Below are 19304 nucleotides of genomic sequence, written 5' to 3' on the forward strand. Positions count from 1 at the left end.
TGCTGCCATTCTGTCCCTTTCCATGCTTCGCCATTTGTTTTATTTTCCTCTAGTTTCCTAGTAAAGGTTGCTTTTGAAAAGCTTCAACCTTGTCTCCCTGAGTGGAGGGGAGGGGTGTTTCCACCCCTGGGCGGCTGGGGTGTGGCCCACGGCCTGAGCCAGCCGGGAGGGGCGGGAGACTTCAGGGGAAGAGGTGGAAACAGCTGTGCGCCTGCCGGCCTCTCCCTCCCAAGCAGCTGCCTGCCCGGCCCTTGGCCATTTGCACTTGGTGTGGGGGACTCCTGAGGAATGAGAGATGAAAGCGCAGGGTGGCCTTTCTCCGACTTTAATGTGCACACGAGTCTCCTGGGATGTTGTTAATGTACACGCGTTCTGATTCTGCAGGTCTGGGGGTGAGGCCAAGATTCTGCACTGCTAATCAGCTTCCTTCCAGGTGAGGCCAGGTTGAGCATATTGTTGAAAGCAGTCCCTTCATGGCACTGAAAGCAGAGGGGACCATAGCCTGATCCCCCTGCTGACTCCCAGAGCGAGGCTCTCCCCAGCGTGGCCTCCCAGCCTGTGAGCTTCTAGGAGGCATTGCAACTGGCACGGGAGCTGACACTTATAAACATACAGGAACAAGCAAGTTGGTAACTCTCAGAAACATTGCGCAGACCCCCAAAATAAATCTTGGCTCAGGGAGCCCCAGACCCAAACCCCAGAGCAAAGCACAGGGTGACATCTGGGGCCATTCCAGAGTCTCAGTGTCTGTGGCTACCCAGTTCTGACCTTGAATCCCCCCAGGAAGGAATCGCGGGAGGCTGGGAAGAAGGTCACAGTGGAAGGGGGTCTGGTTCCCAAATGGGAAGCAGTAGGAGGGACGGCAGTGTCCACTGTGGGAGAGCCATCAGGGCAGACCGAGCCCTCCTTGGTTCTGGCCCGAGTGTCCCATGTGATTCTGAGCAGGACCGCCTGTCCCCTCCTTCTCTGCAGCCTTTCGGGCTTGTCCTGTTATGTCCCTCTGGATGGTCAACGGGCCATTCCTGGGCAACAGAGACCTGGGCAGCTGGTATCTTCCAGCGCCTCCAAAGTCTCGTGTAGGGGAATCATCACAGAGCTGGAGGGGAAGGAGTGGTGCTAACTGGCCCTAAACATTTCAGGTGCCCCTGGGCATGTGGTCTCATGGCTCTAAGCCTCAATTTCCTCTTCTAGTATGTGGGGATCGATACTCCTGGGGCTTCCATGAGATTAAGTGAGGAGTTGGGAGGGAACCAGCTGAGATCACGTGGCACCCTCTTTACCTCTTTTTTTTTTTTTTTTTTGAGACAGCCTGTTCCTCAGGCTGTAGTGCAGCCTCAATGGATCCTCCCATCTCAGCACCTTGAGTAGCTGGGGCCACAGGCACACGTCACAGCGTCTGGCTAATTTTGGTGTGGTTTTGCCTTATTGGCCAGTCTGGTCTCAAACTCCTGGGCTCAAACGATCCACCTGCTTCAGCCTCCCAAAGTGCTGGGATTACAAGAATGAGCCACCACACCCAGCACCCCCTTTACCTCTGAGCAATCCATCTCTTTCCTTGGTGTCACCCCATGATACCATTCACCTTGTTTTGCCTTGGCCAAAACTCCACCTAACTCCCCCCACCGACGCCAGGTGCCCCCCCCCCACACCCTCATCCATCCTTCGCCTAGTCCCACTTTTCTGGTGCCCAGGACAGGGGCAGTTCCAGCCCTTCCAGCCCATCTCCCCACATCAGTACACTCCAGAGAGCTAGCTAAGAGCAGATTCTTTATTCGTTTCTCTTTTTTTTTTTTTCTTAAAAAAAAAAAAAAGTATTCCTTTGGTATAAAAAATAAATATTTTAAATATGACATTGAATAAATAAAAATAATCTGTCAGTATGAAACATCCCCACAGGGTACATTCATCAAAGAGGAATTTGTCACCCAAGGCCAAGTGCTTTTCAGTGGAAAGGAAGGGAGGGAAACCCCTAAGGCCGCACGGTGGGCCCACAGAGCTAGCACGTGGGTGGGACTGAGGGCTGGATGCCGGGGTTGGGGTGGGGAACTGGAGATGATTGTAAGGCAGGAACATCTGTACCATCTGCAGGGACAGGCTACCTCCCGGGTCCCAGGGCTCCCACCCCACACGCTACGTCTACACTGGAGAGCTGGCAAGGCAGAGCTGGACTGGCTGGGTCAGGGTGGAAGTGCCCCAAGTGGGGGACAAGGAGGAAGATGGAGCGGGAGGATGGGGAGGAGCGGGAGGAGAGACAAGTAAACTAGCAGTGCTTTTTTGTTTAAATGTTTAAATAATAAATAAGGGCCCAGAGACTTATCTCTTGGTAAACTACAACATGCCCATCCCTCTCTCTTCCTCCGGCCCAGGGCTGGGTATGGTCCGCACCAGGAGATGTAAAGGGAAGAGCAGCACAGCCGGCAGAGCTGTTTCATGCAAAGGCTCCGTGGTTCAGTGATGCTGAGCGGAGTGGAGGCCGAGCTGCTGGATGGGATGTGGAGGGGGCACTGAGGATGGGCACCTCCGGGCCAAGTCCAGGCTGGCCCAGAGAGTGCCTCGGAGCCAGGGCCACCAGGTGGGCCCGGCACAGGGCACCGAAGTCCACAGGGAGATGAGGTGATGGGAAAGCCAACGGGCTCTGGGTGGAATCAGCAACTCTGGTTTTCACGTGAGTTTGTCTTTCTCAAAGCCAGTCTTGGGGGAGTGCAGGCAGCCCAAGCCAAGCCGGATGGAGCAGGGAAGGGGAGGCAGCCCCTGAATCCTGGACACGTAAGAGTGTGACCCACAGCTCAAGAGCCACATCCTTGTCTTGCCGTTGGGATGGACAGATGGACAACTCCCGGCCGCGCCCTCCACCCCAACCCCAGGCCTCAGGACCAGCCCACGCGCTGCCCACGTGCCATCCAGGTAAAGTGCTTAGAGAGCGACAGGGAAAGGTGCAAAGTGAGTGAAAAGTACCATAATTAGTACCATCATCTTGGCGGAACTTGGAGGCCGGCAGCCCACTCAAGGTTTGAGAAGAAGCCAGAACGCTGCTCAGAGCAGCTGCCCCAACTCTGCTGCCTCCCTCCCTCCCCTGCTCTCAGGCTGGAGGGCGTTTCTCCACTCGCCTGGCCCCAGCACAAAGGAAGGGATCGGGTTCCCTGCCTGGGAGCCCAGACATGGGTGGGGGTGGGCCAGAGGTGGGGCAGGAGGGCCCACAGCTTCCTGGTCTGAGTCCCAGGCGTCTCCAGCCTCCCTCTCCTCCTCTTGGGAGCAGCCGGCAGCTGATCCCCCAGTCTACCCCACCTTCCCGGGGTCTAGCCCAGCCAGGCCCTTGCGCCCTCTGTGGGTGTCCGGCCACCCGAGGCACTTCCCCACTGTGTGGGAGCACGCTGGGTGCTGGGACAAGATTGTTGCAAGGCGCTATTTCAGAGGCAGCATGGGGACACAGAAACAGGGACAGGGTGGGCCACCAGGACTGCCTTGCCCACTGCTCCAGGAGCACAATTTCAACCAGGAGCGATGTCCCTCGCAACACAATGTGGCGGCGCCTGAGAATACGGGTCCCTGGAGCCGAGAAAGTAAGGCACCCGGCCTCTCCACAAACCGGCCCAGCCCCTGCAGCCTGGACCATAATCCCCCAAAGCAAGGCACAATGGCAGATGGGGGTGGATCCGGGCCCCCCAGTCCCCTGCTCATTCTCTCAGATCCGACCCTTCTCTGAGCTTCACCCACAAGGCTTATTCCACTTGTAACATCGTTGACTTACAGACCAGGCTCTGCCACGCCCTGGCCGCGGCGCCTGTGCAGGAGCCGTCAGCATATTTTGTTGAGTAGAGACCAGGGAAAGGGAAATTAACTTTGCCACTGAAAGCACCAATAAGTTAATATAAATAGGACATAATAAATAGAAATCATGCTGGGTCAGACGCACAGCACACTTGGAGCTCAGGATTTCCTGAGACCCTGACCTCAAGTTCTGCTGTCCCCTCGCCCTGAGGACCAGAGACGGCCTCTGGTCCCCCTCAAGTACCTCTGTGTGACCTCACAAGGCCTCCCGGGGCCTCAGATGTGCACTGCTACTCTGAGCTACTCTTTATAGACTCTCACCCAAAGGAAGACTCTGGATCTGTCAGAACCTCTGCACCTGACTTAGCAACCCGCTCCTGCCCTACCCAACGCCACAAACCTCTGCTCCAGGTCCAGCCGCCAGACCCTGGCCATCCCAGGCTGCAGGAAAGACCGCAGGGACTAGAAGGAAGAACCCACCAAGGCTTTCAGGGCCTCTCTTCCTCCCAACGTCTTCCTTCCCAGGCCTGAAGGCGACTTCTCTGCCTCCCCGAGAGCCTGAATGCCAGTGACCTCCTTCGAGAAACTTCTGCTTGACCGTTCCTACGCCCAAGTTCTCTGATCATGCTCAAAAGAAGACAGCCTCCCAACCCAGAGGCCCCTCTCTATCTTCCACTCACCAACCTTCTAAGAGACAAGGCGTCCTTTGGAGTCCTAGCCCCTCTGGCCCACCTGAGTCCCTGCCTAGGGGGCAGCAAAGGCACAGATGGTGATCATTTGCTGGGGGCTGGTCCACGCCCCGGGCCCTGCTGTCTTGCCCTGTGGTCAGGGCTGTTGTAGTCGACTTGTGTAGTTTGCTCACTGCACGAAGCGAGCAAGGGGCCAAAGGGAAACACAGAGGCGGAAGTCCAGCCCACGCTCCCCAGTCCACAGTCTCCCAGAGGAAGGGGCGCCTTCTTCTGGCTCCCTCCCTATGGAAGTTTCCACTCTGCTCAGCTTCATCACAGCCCAGCCCAGAATGGAGTGGACTGGCCAGGCACCCTCAGGGTCTGCCAGCAGCCCCTGTTTGGATTTAGTGATGCCCTGGGTCCTGGCCACCCTAAGACAGGCCCCCACATTTGGACACCAATCCTGAGATCCCTTGGTTCACTGTGCACTTGACGACTTCCTGCTAGAAGGCCTGGGCCAGCATGCCGATGACCTGCTTATACTTCCCCAGGAGCTGACAGCCCAGCTTCTTCTTCTGGAAGACGTCCTTACCCGACGTGTCGGGGCCATAGGTCACGTCCACGTGGGCCACGTGGTACTTGCTGCACAGGCGGCACAGCACGTTGCTAAGGAGGCCTCTCAGGATGTCGGCGGTGGCGTTGAGCTTGCTATGGAGGCTGAGGGCGCTGGGGTTGAGGATCTTCTGGTCCCGGGTGATGTTGCCCAGGGCGGTGCCGAGATACACAACTATGCGGTACAGCTCCACCAGCCTGGCCTTCTCCGTGCCATTGGCGTGGAAGGGCGGGAAGTCCGTCACATTGGGGCCGCACAGCTTGTCCAGGTTGTTGGGGAATGGCTCCCCTTGGGCTGTGTACTGAGGGGTAGAGGGGAGGTGATGTGGGAGTCAGGGGTCAGTGTCCCAGCCCTTCCGCCAACCCTCTGGGCAAGCTCTTGAACCTCAGTTTCTCCACCTAGTACATGGGGACCCAGCTTCTTGCCCTGTAAGCATCTAGAATTGGCATGAGAGCCAAAAGTAACTGTAGTGTGAGTGCCCTTGCTAAAGATCGAAGCCTGAGCCATGCAAGCAGTCATCATCACCATCATCACCACCCTAAGACGGAAAGACTCGGTGTCTTGCTCCAGCTGGGGCACCTCACACAAGCACTTCCATACCCGCACTCACGCTGTTCTGGGGCACCCTCCACACCCGGCCCCTGTAGCCTGCTGCCTCTCAGCTGCACCTCCCTGGTTCCTCATGCTCATTTCCCCTCTCTCCCTTGCTCCGTGCAGCAGAGCAATCACGAGACAAGAAGTGCCAGGTCCCCACCTTTGCACCCAGCTTTGCCCTCGATAACTGGGGCACCCTGGGGAAGCTTCCCTGAGGAAGTGTAGGCAGGAAGTGCCAGGAGTCTGTGGGTGGTTTAATCAAGCCCTCTCCCCATTCTCTCCTTCCAGCCCCCAAAGGTCCCCTCAACCCAGATCAGGACAGCCCTTAATGACATTTACAAGCCTCTCCCTGCCATCCCCCCTCCGTATCCCAGGGGTAACTTACATAGAGAATAAAGAGGGCATTGGCACTGCCATTGAGCTGTGCCAGTTGGCTCCTGATCTGGTTCATGAGGTTGTTGTGACATGGGTGGCGTATGGCACAGGTGGCGTTGACAGGGGTGATGGGGAGGGGGCTCCCTGCCCCATGTCTCCAGTGCAGAACTAGCAGCAGGGGCACAACTCCTGGGGACCGACAGGAAGAAGCCATGAATAGGAAGTCAGGAAAGGGTGGCCTGGGGTCATGGCACACTGGATGGAGGTCCAGAAAGGATCACATGGGGCAGGACTCCTGGCTCCCCCTTGTCACTTGCCACTGTCTTCCTAGGATCTAGTCTTCACTCTGTCACTGCGTATATTCCTCTGTCACCTACTCTCTACCTTAGCTCTCTCTGCTCTCTTCTGAGATGACGGAAAGCCGAGGGGGGAAGGCACAAGCCATTTCTACCAGCAGGGTGCAGGGCCCAGGAGGGATTCCCGGCCATCCCACCCTTTCCCTCAGGAAGGCAAAGACCCTAAGTCCCCTTGGCCCTCTGGCTGGAAGACACCAGGCTCCAGACCCAGCAAGTGCCAGGAGAAAGGAGATCCCTCTGTTCCCACTTGGAGGGGTGGCCCAGATTCCTCAGCAGGGCTTCCTGCCCATTGCAGGCCACACCTCCCAAGCCAGGCACCCACAGGGACCACAGGGCATGAGCGAGTGAGGAGGGGTCCTCCACTGACCCTCTTCTCGATCCCAAACCTGCCACTTGATTCTGGCTCCCTGGGCCAATTGCCCCTAATTCTGCCCCCACCCCACATCGCCCTCTATCTCTGCCCTTCCCTAGTGTCCCCCATCTAGGGTGCTCAAGTTCACCCCATTTGTCTCTGGCTGTCCCCAGTCTCCATCCCCAAACCATCAGTCAAAACTCTCTGTCCGCCTCCCAGCTCTGGACAGCCCCTGACTCCGTGCCCTCTCCCGACTCATCTTGCTGTCAGTGGTCCCGGGGATTCCCCTCCCCCCGAACACACGGGCTCAGGGAGGGAGAGGAAATGGTGCACCAGGAGACAGAAAAGGCAAAAGGTCACAGGCAGCCGGGTGGGCGGGGAGGAAGGAAAGTGAAAGGTGACTGGAGAGCTGGGAGCTGTCCCGACAAGTCCCGGCTCGCCCCTCCCCAAGGGGGGCCTGAGCGCCCCACTCCCCTGGGTCCCCTTAGACGCCTTTCCAGGGCTCCGCAGAAGGCACCTGAAGGTGGTGGGGGCTGGGGTCAGCGGGTAAGTGAAGCTGGAGACCTCTCCCGGACCCCCCATGCTGGGACAGAGGGGACGCGGGCAGCCTCAAGTTCGTCCCCGGTTCGATCCAGCATCCCCAGGCAGTGCTGAGGCCCCGGGGTGGCTGCTGGAGGGGGGGGCCACACCACTGTATCTCACCTAGCGCAGACCACACGCTTTCCAGACACCAGCAGATGGAGGCGGCACCTGCTCCCGTCCCAGGCCGGAGTTTGCAAGCTGCTCGCCGCCCGCGCCCCTCCCTGGGAGCAGCCCCGGACCGCGGTTGGAAAGGAGAAAGCGGAAAGAAAGAAAGAAAAGAAAAAGAGAGAGGGAGAGTGAATCCGGGAGAAAGCGCAGAGGGAAGAGCAGCCAGCGAGAGCGGCGGGAGCGAGGAGAAGGAGGGGGAGGAGGAGGAGGAGGAGAAGGCGAGCGGGAGGACGAGGAGGAGGAGGAAGGCTCGGTGCCCCCTCCCTCGCCGCCAACCTGCCGCGGGCGTGCAGCGCTGGGGACCATGTGCCCGCGCTCGCTCTGGGTCGCCACCCAGCGCCTCTGGTGGCTGCGCGGGCGCCCCAAGTGTCCGTGTGTCTGCGGCGGGTGGGCGTCCGGCTCGCGCTGCCAAACGCCCCAAGTTGCCGCTGCGCCCCGCAGCGGGGACGGGAAGCCGGCGCGGGGCGGGTGTATTTACCTGCCGCCAAGACCTTCATTATGGGCTGCACTTCAGAGGGCCTTGGAGGAAACCTCAGATGCCGGCAGTTTTCAGAGGTTCATGCTCAAATGGGGAATTTGCCTGATTTATATACTGGAGCCTGTGTTGTAAGACAGAAACAGCTATATTTAGCCGGGATCCCCGGTCCAGGAAGTTGTTTGAGGTGCATCATAGGAAATTATGAATGGAAGAAAGTGAGAGTGAAGGGGGGGGGGGACGAGTGAGGGGGGAGGGTGGGGAGAACAGACTTTTTCCCTCTTCTAAGAATTTGATTGATAAAATTATAATGAAGGCTTCGACAAAACGCCCTGTGGTTTTCCTGCCTGGCTTGTCCCAGGAGTTGTCTGAAGATGGGCATTGCCAGGTGGGGGCCCCTGGCCGAGTCAGCAGGGGTCCCAGCAGTGGGCGCCCCAGACGGCCCTGACTCACCTGGGCTTGGGGAGGTAGCGAGTCTGGACTAGCAGATGAAGGCTGCCCCCTGCGCCCCCTGGTTGGGGGGCTTTAGGGGGGCTGTGGGAGGAGGCGGGCTGGGGCTTGGCTGAGAAGGAGACTCCAGGAGGAGGGGCCTGCGGCCGGCGTGGACTTTAGACGGTCATAAAGTGGAACTAAACATGGGTGCTGGAAGCCACCCCAGAGGTAGCGTCCTCCAATCTGCCCATTGCCATTGGGCTCGGAGGGGCTCTGAGGGCCCCAGAGGGTCAGGTCTTCTGCCACCACCAGTGTGCCCACCCTGCTGACCACTGCACCTGTGAGGCTGGGGAAGGAACTGGGGAAGGGGCTAGGAAGAATGGGGCTGAGGGTGGCTGTGACTCTGTTCTGGGGGGACGCTCTGGGAAGGTGCTTCTGGGAAGGTGGTCCAGCATTTCCATTCTGAAGTGGGATGGAGAGAGGCTTGGCCAAATCAGACCCGGTGTCCTCCTCGGGAGGCTAAGGGATGGCTGTGGGAACTGAGAAGTGACTGATCCCTCCCAGACCTGTCTTGGAAGCCCCTTGGACCTCAGCCTCAGAGAATAATGGAGGTCCCCAAAAGGTGCTTCTAGAGGCTCTAAGGCAGTGTCATATGTTCTGGCGTCTTCTGAGGCCAGGTGATTTATGAATGGGGAAGGGCAGGAAGGACTAGTGGGGAGCAGGGCAGAATGAGCACAGGGACACCTCCAAGAAAGGCAACAGAAAAGTCCAAACAAATACAACCCATGAGATGGGGGAATGCTGGCCAGACAGCATGCCATCCCCAAAGCTGCCAGGGGACCCCTGCCCGTACCAGAAGATGATTCAGTCTCCTGGGGCCCCTTTCCAGCCCTCCCGCCTGATCCTGACTGGAGATCAAGGTGTGTGAGTTGGTTTTCCAAGGCTAGGGAGCTCCTGCAGCCTCGCCCAGGCCCCGCCGCCCCCTCTCCCATCCTCCATGCCCCCAGCTCCTGCCTCTTGCCACATCCTGGACCTGCCCAGCCACGTGTTCTTCCTTCATCGTGCCAGGACGAGCCCTGGTGCCTGCTGCCATTCCCCACCACACGCACACCCTGCCTTATCTAGGCTCTTGTCCCCCCCACTCCCGCAGGGCCTCGGATGTGAGGTGATAAAACTGCCCATCCCAGCTGGCACTTCCCGGACTGGCTCTCCTTCCTCCTTCCTGCCCCCCCTCCACACCTTATCTCTTCTTTGATGGGCCATGGAGTGCCCTACCTGGCACTTACTGCTCCTGTACACTTGCTCTGGGGTCCTGTAGACTACCAGGAGACCCAGCCGCCCTGGCCTGGCTCAGGCAGCCCCATGTCCCGGGACACTCCAACCCAACCCTTCTTCTTACCCCTCCCCCAGCATCTGCGGCACAAGGACCTGACCACTAGGAGCACATGAGCTCTGCCCCAGCCCTGGTCCCATCCCACATCACCCAGACCCCTGTCACCTGACTCAGCCTGGCTTTCCTGACCTGGACCCCAAATCCATGTGACCGAAGGCTCACTGTGGCCTCCACCTATCAAACCCCCGTTGCCTGGCCCGAGTCTCTCGCTAGGCTCAAGAGTTCTCCTGCGGCCACCCCTACATCCAGTGTCTCCTCTGCCTCCTTCCAAGCGGACCGGCAGGTCCTCGCATGCCCTCTGGCAAGCCAGACCCCAAATCGGCCCTATAATCCGCCCCCATCACTGTTTAATCTCAGCCCCACCCCACAGGAAACAGGAAGTGAGAACAGGGTCTAGAAGACACTGACACTAGGGCCACTTCACCCCAGCCCTGACTGACCCCTTCCAGTGCCTCAGTTTCCCCTCACTGTACCTGACTTGGTTTGTGCTCCCCAAGTGCTCTGGGCCCCTCGGCGCCCCAGGCCCAGCCTCCCCCTCCTGTCCATGTCCAGGCACCACCTGCGCTGGGCCTCTGGAGGGAAGGCCGGGCAGGGTCTCGGAGCCGCAAATCCGTGTGCCGCCTGCAACGTGGCGGCGGCCCCCCAGGAATCGGCCGCCCAGGCTACGCTCCAGGCCCACTCTGGTCTCTCGGAGTTTGTTTTCTTCCCTCCCTCTCTATGCTGTGTGTGTGTGTTCCCCGCCTCCGGCCAGCTCGCTCCCTCACAGAAGGCATCCTCCCTTCTTGGCTGCCTGCTCCCAGGGTCACGACCCCAGGCCCCACCCTGGAGTGGCAGCCCCAGCCCGGCCCCTTCCAGCTGTGACTTCATCCACAGCCTGTCCTGCTCCTGCAGATGGGGCCTGCTGGGGATTTGGCCAGTCTCAGGGTGAGGGGGACAGTCCCGGCCACATGGGACCCCCTGACAGAACCCAGGAGTTCTGTCTCTAGGTGGCTGTGCCATCCAACTCATCATTGCTCTCCAGGAAGTGAGTGCACCCCCTAGCACATGCTCACTTCCTGCTGATTTTTACCCGCCATCCACAAGTCTCTCCTGGAATGTCACAGCTGTTTATTTTTTGGATGGGGAAACTGAGGCTCAGAGAGCTGAAGACACTTTGTGTGGCTCACACAAGGAGTTAATAGCAGAGCTGGGTCTGGAACCTGGGCGTCCGTCCTGCAGGCCACAGCAATCCCTGCAGCGCCTCTTGCTCCGAGGGGGGTGAAGGGCACAGCAGGTGAGCTTGGGCCACCCTCCTCCAGGAAGCCTCCTCTCCCTCCCACAGCCCCGACCAGCTCACACCAGCCTTGTCCTTCCCGCTCTTCTTTCAGGTGGGGATGAGTCTTATTCCTTAATCTTTGGGCACTTGGAGGGGGTCTGAGACTCACTTGTACTCTTGACAGCACCTGGCTCAGGGTTATACACTGAAATGAATAGAGGGTAAATATTTTTTGAAGGCATTTTACAGTTTCCAAAAACTGTCAGGGCCAAACCTCTCATGGAAAGGAGACGGAGAGGTCTGATGGTTTGAAGCAAGGACTCTGGCCTCGTTTAGAACCAGATTGGAGGTTTGGCTCTGCCAGTTATGAGCTGAGAGACTTCGGGGAAGTGACTGCCACCTCCTGGCCTCAATTTCTTCCTCCGTAAAATGGGAATAATGGTATCGCCATTGTGGGTTTGCTGTGAGGGCTCAGGGCTCAGCATGGTTCTGGGCACCCAGCAAGCCGCCTCTCCGAATATCCCACCCATGTGCTCACTTCCCTGTGGAGCAGGGGTTCTTGTCCCCATTTGACAGATGGGGACACTTGGATCCACCCCAGGGGGCTAAGCGGGGAACACTGGGCAGGAGCAAGACCTCTCAAGCCTCTGCTGATGGTAAATCAAGGCAAGATACCCACATAGCCTCCAGCTTCAAGGGTGCCCCAGAAAGATCAGACAGGCTGTGGGAGGGGCTGGCAGGGCAGTGTGCTCACTCCCCCAGCCCCCTTCCTGGCCCCTCGCCACCCCCACCCCAAGCCTGATCTGAGGACTGCAGCTGACCTGGCCTCACCGCCCCCAGAAGCTGATTCACCCCCAGGCCCCATCTGAGAAGGAAGGAGACATAGCTCGGCTCTGAGGGGCTTGAATCACCAGCCGCCCCCTGCAGAGCTCCGGGGTTGGGGGGGGATGCGGAGGTGGGGGCCAGCCCCCTGCCTGTCTGTCTCTTTCCTGGACCCTAGGGCTCTCAGGAGAGAGGGCAGCATGGCAGTGGCATGGGCAGGGGTGGGGTGGGAGGTCACAGTCAGGCATTCTGTGTGGGCAGCCGGCAGCGGTTACTCACCAGGTAAGCAGCTCTCCGGGCATTGGGGAATTCCCCGAGACCAGTGACCCAGAAACAGTACTCCGGGCACCCCCGGCTGCCCAGGCTGGCCTCCCTCCTTCCTTCTCTATCCCCTAAGCTATGATCTCAGTTTTCTGAAAACCCCAGCAGCAGTGGCTCTCAGCCTGTTGCCCTGATGTTGGTACCTGGGAAATGAGCGGAGTCCTCAGGTGGGCCTAGGGAGGAAGCGGTGGGGGGGCGGGGGGCAGGGGGGCCAGAGCGTGGGTCCCAGGCCCAGGGCTGGTGAGGGGTTGCCAGAGCAGACAGGGGAAGCTCAGGAATGCTTGGCACAGCCCAGGCAATTGGGCATCCTGACCAAAAAGGCAAGAGCACTGCACTCTTCAGTGCTTGAGGAGTGAGAATGTGATGCCCCCAGAGAACCATGCCTCCATTGTTCTCAACCCAGTGGAGGGGGTTCAGATCCCACCTGCCCCACCCACCAGCTATGTGGCCTGTGGCAACAGGCTTCCTCTCTTGGAGCCTCAGTTTCCCCTCTGAAAATGAGGATGCTGTCATAACAGCTTCGTGGGGCAGTCATGGGGATGCTACTTGGGAAATGCGGATAAACGCTAACACGTGGGAGCCATTCTAATCAGATCTGGTTGTGGCCGCAGAAGGAGCTTGAACCCCAGAGCGAGTCAGGGGCCTGGGTCCCATGGTCAGTGCACTGGAGTCTGAGAGGTAGGGCAGCAGGTGGCTCCTGGGTCCTCTCAGTTCGTGCAGCTTGGTGTAGGTTTTGGGAGAGTGGGCAGCATCTCAGAGCCTTGGTGGCGTGGAAATAAGCAGTGACACCCCCCTCTACGGGCCCTGGAGAGCCCAGCTGTCTTCCGGGGACTCTTGAGACCGAGGCACGGGACCTGCCGCCTGTCCCTTCTCACCCTCACCTGATCCAGTCTCTGACAGTGACCAGCAGTATCCCCTCAGGGCGGAGGAGAAGCCAGAAGCCACCCTGGCCTTCCGCCAGCTGCTGCCATCATCACCCTGACATTTCCCGACCGAATATGTCAGGAATCAACCCCCTGGAGGTGAATCAGAGTGACTGCATTTTTTTTCTTCATTTCTGATAGAAATTGCCAGGGGAGCAGCAGCCCACGACGCCCCAATCGTTGGCAGGGCCAGAGGCCTGGCCAGTCCCCCCAGGGCTCTGTAAAATGGGCTGCTGTCTAGCCCGGCCATCAGCATTTAGTGAGCATGGCCTTTGAGACTCTGCCAGCCTTTTACCTCCCCCCAGGCGCTCCCTGAATCTCGAAGTAGCCCAAGACCATTGCAGCCAGATGTAGAGAGAGCAGTGTTTTCACACCAGAGGCCTCTGCCTCTTCGTGGGTCATGGATTCAATTAGAGGGTTGCCACCAACACTTTCAAAAAGGAAATGGAATAGCGAAATCACCTGGCATTGCCCCGAGCCAGGGCGAGGACTGCTCCGTGAAACTTTTTTTCCTGTTGCCTGTGTGTCAGTGTCTGCATCCTCATCTGGTTGCAAGGTGCGATGTATTTCTTACTGTGGGTGGCAGTCCAGAACACTTGCAAGCCGCCAGTATCGATGTGGAAAGCCAGGCCCAGAGGGGCTGAGGAGTGACTTGCCCAGGGTCACTCAGCAGTGTTCCACGGGGTTCCTGACTTCCGTTCCAGCTCTGGAATGGGCCAGAGGTGCCACAGGACAGGGTGGGGCGGGGCAGGGCAGGTGCTCAACGTGGGGGACCTGGCAGCTCCCTGTGCCGTGACAAAGACCTCCCAGAGCCCAGCCTCCCGCTATCCACTCCCTTCCGCAGCCTCAGACCCCTGGGCTCTCTGCCCTGCCCTGTCCCACCTGGGTGGAGCCCAGGACAGTCACAGGTCTTTCTTTCCTACTCTGCCAGGGAGCCTTTCATCCTCGCCGCAGGGTGCGGGAAGAGGAAGTGGCCACAGCCGCCTTTCCAGGGCAGCCCGAGGCGAACAGGCCCAGCCTGCAAGAGCGGGCACACACTGGCCTCCCTGTGGTCCTGGGACGAGGCCGAGTCTGTCTGTCTGGTTCTGACTGGGCATTTGTCTGTGCATGTGTGTGTAGCGAGTGCCTTTGTGTCTGTGCACGCCTGAGTCTGGTCCTGGGTGTACGTGTGTGTGCACGTGTGTGCATGTGTGCGGATCTGCTTGTACTGCTTGCTTTGTGTGACTGAGAGTAGGCTAGACGGTGCCCATCTCTGGCTGCTACTGTGAATCCTCAGTGTGGTTGTGTGTCTATATGTGTGTGTGCGCGTGCGTGCCCATGGGCATGAAGCCAGTGCCACTGTGTCTGGCCTTGTGTCGGCGTGAGTTTGTGTGGGACTGTGGGTTGCTGGGCACAAGGGCTCAGTGAGCGGGGAGACCTAACCCTGGGCATGCACACGTGCGTTCCTGAGCCTCCAGGCCTGCGTGTGCCCCAGCGTGTCTCCAACAATCCCTGCTCCTCACCCTCCAGCCCCCGCCCTTGGGAACCATGTGGCAGCCTCACGTCACAGGGGCCACCAGCAGCCGGCTTCCTCCCTACCCCGTCCCAGCCCCTCCTCCCCACACCGCCCTGGCCACCCGGATTCTTGGCACAGGGACAAAGCTGATGTCAGAGCCGAGCTGACAGCTTTCTTCTCCCACTGGATTTTCCAAAAGAGAGAGATCACTGCGGTCCCTATTAAATAATCGAGGGGCTGGGGGGCAAAAGGGGGACGTGTCACTCCATGATTTCCTGGACTCGGAGGCAATAAACAGAACAGGAAGTGGCTGAGGACCTATTCCGCCTGAAACTGGCCGTGCAGAGGTGGGGCCTGGCCTCCTCTCCTTCCCTTCCCCAACCAAGCTCACTGGGCTACCCTGACCCGAACCAGCGCCCGGGGAACCTGCGGAATTGTTCTGAGGATGGCAGGTGGGAGGGTGACGGGAGCCTCCGGTCTGGCCACGGTGATGACATGGAAAGAATAAAGCGGTCCCATCCCACTGGGTGGGGACGATGGAGAGGCGAGACCTGGCTGAAGTTGGACCATCCTCTTCCCTGGGAAGAGAAGGAAGGGGGAGCTTCCTGGGGTGAGGGGAGGGGTGGGAGCAGGTGGGGGAGCTGCTGGTGGGAGCTGTGATTGGAGGGGCCAGGCCTCCCTCTGTGTCTTGCAGCCGGGGTGTCATACCCATCCCCCACCAGCCCTGCACCCTTGGGATTCCCTAGACCTCCAGGAGCCTCCCAGCCCGGAGTAGTGACCTTCCTGGGCATAGACCCCCGAGGCTTTCCTGAGCCTCTCTCTCACCCCAACCCCTGCCGCCCACAAAACCAAGCTTTACCAAGTGCTCACCAGAACCCCTATGGGCTGCAGTCCTAACCCCCATTCTCTGAGGGAGGCATTTAAACCCTCATTTGACAGACTTGGAAACTGAGACTCACAGAGTGGAATGATTTGTCCCAGGTCACACAGTGTGTAATGGAGCCAACTCTCCACCCTGGCCCCCTAACCCCAGCCTCCCCAAAACAGGACCCGGGAGGCCCAGGTGTGGTTCAAACAGCCAGGCTCAGGGGGTCCCCGCAGAGTCACTCCCCTGGGAGCCCCTCCTTCTGCCTGGGCCAGGCCACCGGCGGCTTATCGGCCACAGGACTGCATGACACAATCCCACTCTGATCTCCTGCCCAACCGCGCCTCCGCCCCACCCCACCTCTGGTCCCTGTTTCCATCTCCTCCCTTTCTGGGTGGGACCAACGCCCGAGCCTAGTGTCATGGTGGGCTGTCCAGACAGCCAGTGTCTCCGCGAGCCTCTCTGCTGCTGTGGTCTCCCGTAAGTCTGCCCTAGCCAGAGGGCTGGCAGCAGGGGTCCTTGCAGAGGGAGGATGGTGGCCTGTAGCTCCCCACCCTCAGAGGGCCCACCTGCCGGGTACGGGCGGGGGACTCAGGACCTATCTTGGGCCCTGCTGGCCTCAACGTCCCCACTAGGTAAAGGAGAAGCTCAGAGAAGAGATGAGACTGCAGCATGGAGGGGAGGAGGCTAGGTGGGCTCTAGAATCAGCCAGACCCCAGGCCCACCTCGGCCACTTACAAACTGTGGAACCTCGGGCAGGTGGCCTCATCTACAAAATCGGGGAATGGTGTTTTCAGCCTATGAGGTCAGCAACGTCCTCTGTGTTATTGATATTACTGTTGTTTGAGACAGGGTCTCATTCTGTCGCCCACGCTGGAGTGCAGTGGTGCCACCACAGCTCACTGCAGCCTCAATCACCCCTGATCAAGCAATCCTTGTGCCTCAGCCTCCCAAAATGCGGGGATTATAGGCATGAGCCACACACCTGGCTGTGTTATGGATATTATCTTAGCTGTGGGGCACAGAGAGGGGAAGTGGCTTTTCCAAGGCCACACAGCAAATTAGTGGCACATTCCCAATAGTATGTGGACTGGTGGTTGCCTCTCTTGGACTCCCAGACAGGGAGCTGGAAACCCTGGGTTTCAGTCCTGATCTGCTTGTGAGAATTCCAGAAGGAAGCTTCTCAGAGTCTCAGTTTCCCTTTCTAGATAAGTCCATGAGTCCCGAAGTGTCTAGAAAAGGTTCTTTGGGGCCGGGCACGGTGGCTCACGCCTGTAATCCCAGTGCTTTGGGAGGCCAAGGCTGGCAGATCACCTGAGGTCGGGAGTTTGAGATCAGCCCGACCAACATGGAGAAACCCTGTCTACTAAAAAAAAAAAAATACAAAATTAGCCAGGCATGGTGCCGCACGCCTGTAGTCCCAGCTACTGAGGAGGTTGAGGCAGGAGAATTGCTTGAACTCAAGAGGTGGAGGCTGTGGTGAGCTGAGATGGAGACACTGCAATCCAGCCTGGGCAACAAGAGTGAAACTCGGTCTCAAAAAAAAAAAAAAAAGAAAACGTTCTTTGAAAAGTGTTTTGTGGGGAGCAGTGGTGGGGGATAGAGAGATCCAGGTCCCCAGAAAAGCTGGGCCCAGGGCTGGGGAAGGGTCCAGCTCCAGGGCTCCCAGCCCAATGTTTGATGCCCAACCACCTAGCCTGGCTCCAAACCACGGGCTGCAGCGCCCCCCACTGCCCAGCAGGCACAGGCCCTGAGGCCACAGGCCCGCCAACCCCAGGGCCAGGCGGGGTGGCATTCGGGGATTTGAGGAAGTGAGCGGGATGCTTGAGGCTCAGAGTGGCGGGTGGGCAGATACAGGGCAAGGCAGGAGAAGGGGACACCGCTGAGGGTCCTAGAGGAGCCTCTGCCGTGTCCAGCATCTCCCGGGGAAGCCCTAAGGACTGGCCACAAGGGGGTGCCAGGACCACGTGCCTCTGCCTGATGGAGGCTCTGGGAGGAGGAGGAGGAGGAGGGGGAGGAGGAGGAGGAGGAGGAGGAGGAGGAGGAGGAGGAGGAGGAGGAGGAGGAGGAGGAGGAGGAGGAGGAGGAGGAGGAGGAGGAGGAGGAGGAGGAGGAGGAGGAGGAGGAGGAGGAGGAGGAGGAGGAGGAGGAGGAGGAGGAGGAGGAGGAGGAGGAGGAGGAGGAGGAGGAGGAGGAGGAGGAGGAGGAGGAGGAGGAGGAGGAGGAGGAGGAGGAGAAATTTCTCTCCTGGGAGGAGGAGGAGGAGGAGGAGGAGGAGGAGGAGGAGGAGGAGGAGGAGGAGGAGGAGGAGGAGGAGGAGGAGGAGGAGGAGGAGGAGGAGGAGGAGGAGGAGGAGGAGGAGGAGGAGGAGGAGGAGGAGGAGGAGGAGGAGGAGGAGGAGGAGGAGGAGGAGGAGAAATTTCTCTCCTGGGAGGAGGAGGAGGAGGAGGAGGAGGAGGAGGAGGAGGAGGAGGAGGAGGAGGAGGAGGAGGAGGAGGAGGAGGAGAAATTTCTCTCCTGGCCCTGCTGCCCCTTCCCACTCCCCTCAGACTCCCAGGACGTCCCCTCTCCCCAGCTTTTTGGGGCCCCATTTATTCCTCACAAGTCTTCCAAATGGGAATTACAACCGCCGTTTTACAGAGAAGACAATTAAGACCCACAGAGGTGAAATAAACCAGGGACTTGTGGGGCAGAGCCCAGGCTCCCACCCTATCCCAGCTGCCGGGGGACCCCAGCCTCCCCACCCACGACTGGCCCGCTCCGGAGATAGTTTCCTCATCCCCGAGAAACCTCTCCCCAGTCCTCGGGAACTGCTGTTGACAAGATTAGGGTGGAGCCCCTTCCCCTCTCATGCCAGCCTCCACGCAAGGATTGTACCTATATTTTTCCTTTCTTGCCACCATGATGCCATGATTAGATCCATTTTACACAGTGAGTGAGGCACAGAGCTGTCAAGTCCTGGACTGGCCCAAGGCCAAAGGCACAGGGGCCTTGAACTTGACGGACCACCTGGGAGCCTCCGATACAGGAACCAGTTCTCCATCAGAAGGAAACCCAGGGCTTGGTGGCCTCGGCCCCCTGCACTGCTCTGGGGGAGAGGATCCCCTGGGAATCCAGAACTCAAAACGCCCAGATGGCTGATCCCTCCAGGATCCCACACAACTGGGACTCAAATCCAGGCCTCCTTCCAGCCACCGAGTCCAGAGCTCTCACCGCTGCCCTTTAACCCTCTGATGCTCTTTAAACCCTTACATGTCCATATGACACTTTCACATCCGTTCTCTCTTTACATCCTCAGAGAGATGTTTGGGGTGTATCTCACCATGCCCATTGCATAGAAGGTGAAACTGAGGCCCGGAGCGTGTGCAGGCCACCAGATGCCCCTGCCTCACAAGGGAGTGAGTGATGTTGGCTTTGGTGGAGGATAAATTTGGAAGCTAGCATCACCCCGGCCCTGCCCTGGGAGAAGCCTACCTGGTCTGTGCCTGCACACGCCACTCCGGATCTGGAAAGAGGTTTGCCAGGTCTTCAGTGGGACACCATCGTCTTCGGGGCCAGGCCCCCTCTGCTTCCCTCTCCTGCTGAATCTTCTCTGGAGCTGGCTCCTCACCCCGCCCCCAACTTGACTTCCCGTCCAGAGCCGGGTGGCCCTGACGCTCCCCCCACTTCCACCCCACCCCCCACCCCCAGCTAAAGGGCTGGGGACAGCAGGTGCAGAGGGCCTCAGGTTCCCACCCAGTCTGTGCCAGACACAGGTCGGAGCAGGGTCTTTGGGGTGGCCAAGGGGAGAAGCGGGGCCAGGGTGTGGGGAGGGGGGTGGTCCTTGTGCCCGATGCCCCTGCCCGGT

General features: G+C 59.2%; 1 protein-coding gene across 2 annotated transcripts; it reads right to left on the minus strand.

The window, feature by feature from the left end:
- Positions 1-1754: 1754 nt before the first annotated feature.
- Positions 1755-19019, minus strand: LIF (LIF interleukin 6 family cytokine). 2 transcript variants are annotated; one of them, XM_003938457.4, is made up of 4 exons: positions 18932-19019; positions 7955-8075; positions 6029-6207; positions 1755-5350 (listed from the first exon to the last, which is right to left on the minus strand). In XM_003938457.4, exons 2-4 carry the CDS (start codon positions 7971-7973, stop codon positions 4940-4942), a joined length of 609 nt encoding a protein of 202 aa, XP_003938506.2. In that variant the 5' UTR covers positions 7974-8075; positions 18932-19019; the 3' UTR covers positions 1755-4939. The 2 variants fall into 2 exon arrangements, with proteins under 2 accessions (XP_003938506.2, XP_074246940.1); XM_074390839.1 differs by lacking the exon at positions 18932-19019 and having other exon boundaries at positions 7955-8096.
- Positions 19020-19304: the final 285 nt, after the last annotated feature.

The sequence above is a fragment of the Saimiri boliviensis genome, chromosome 21 (genome assembly GCF_048565385.1).
Source record: "Saimiri boliviensis isolate mSaiBol1 chromosome 21, mSaiBol1.pri, whole genome shotgun sequence".
Classification (NCBI taxonomy): Eukaryota; Metazoa; Chordata; class Mammalia; order Primates; family Cebidae; genus Saimiri; species Saimiri boliviensis.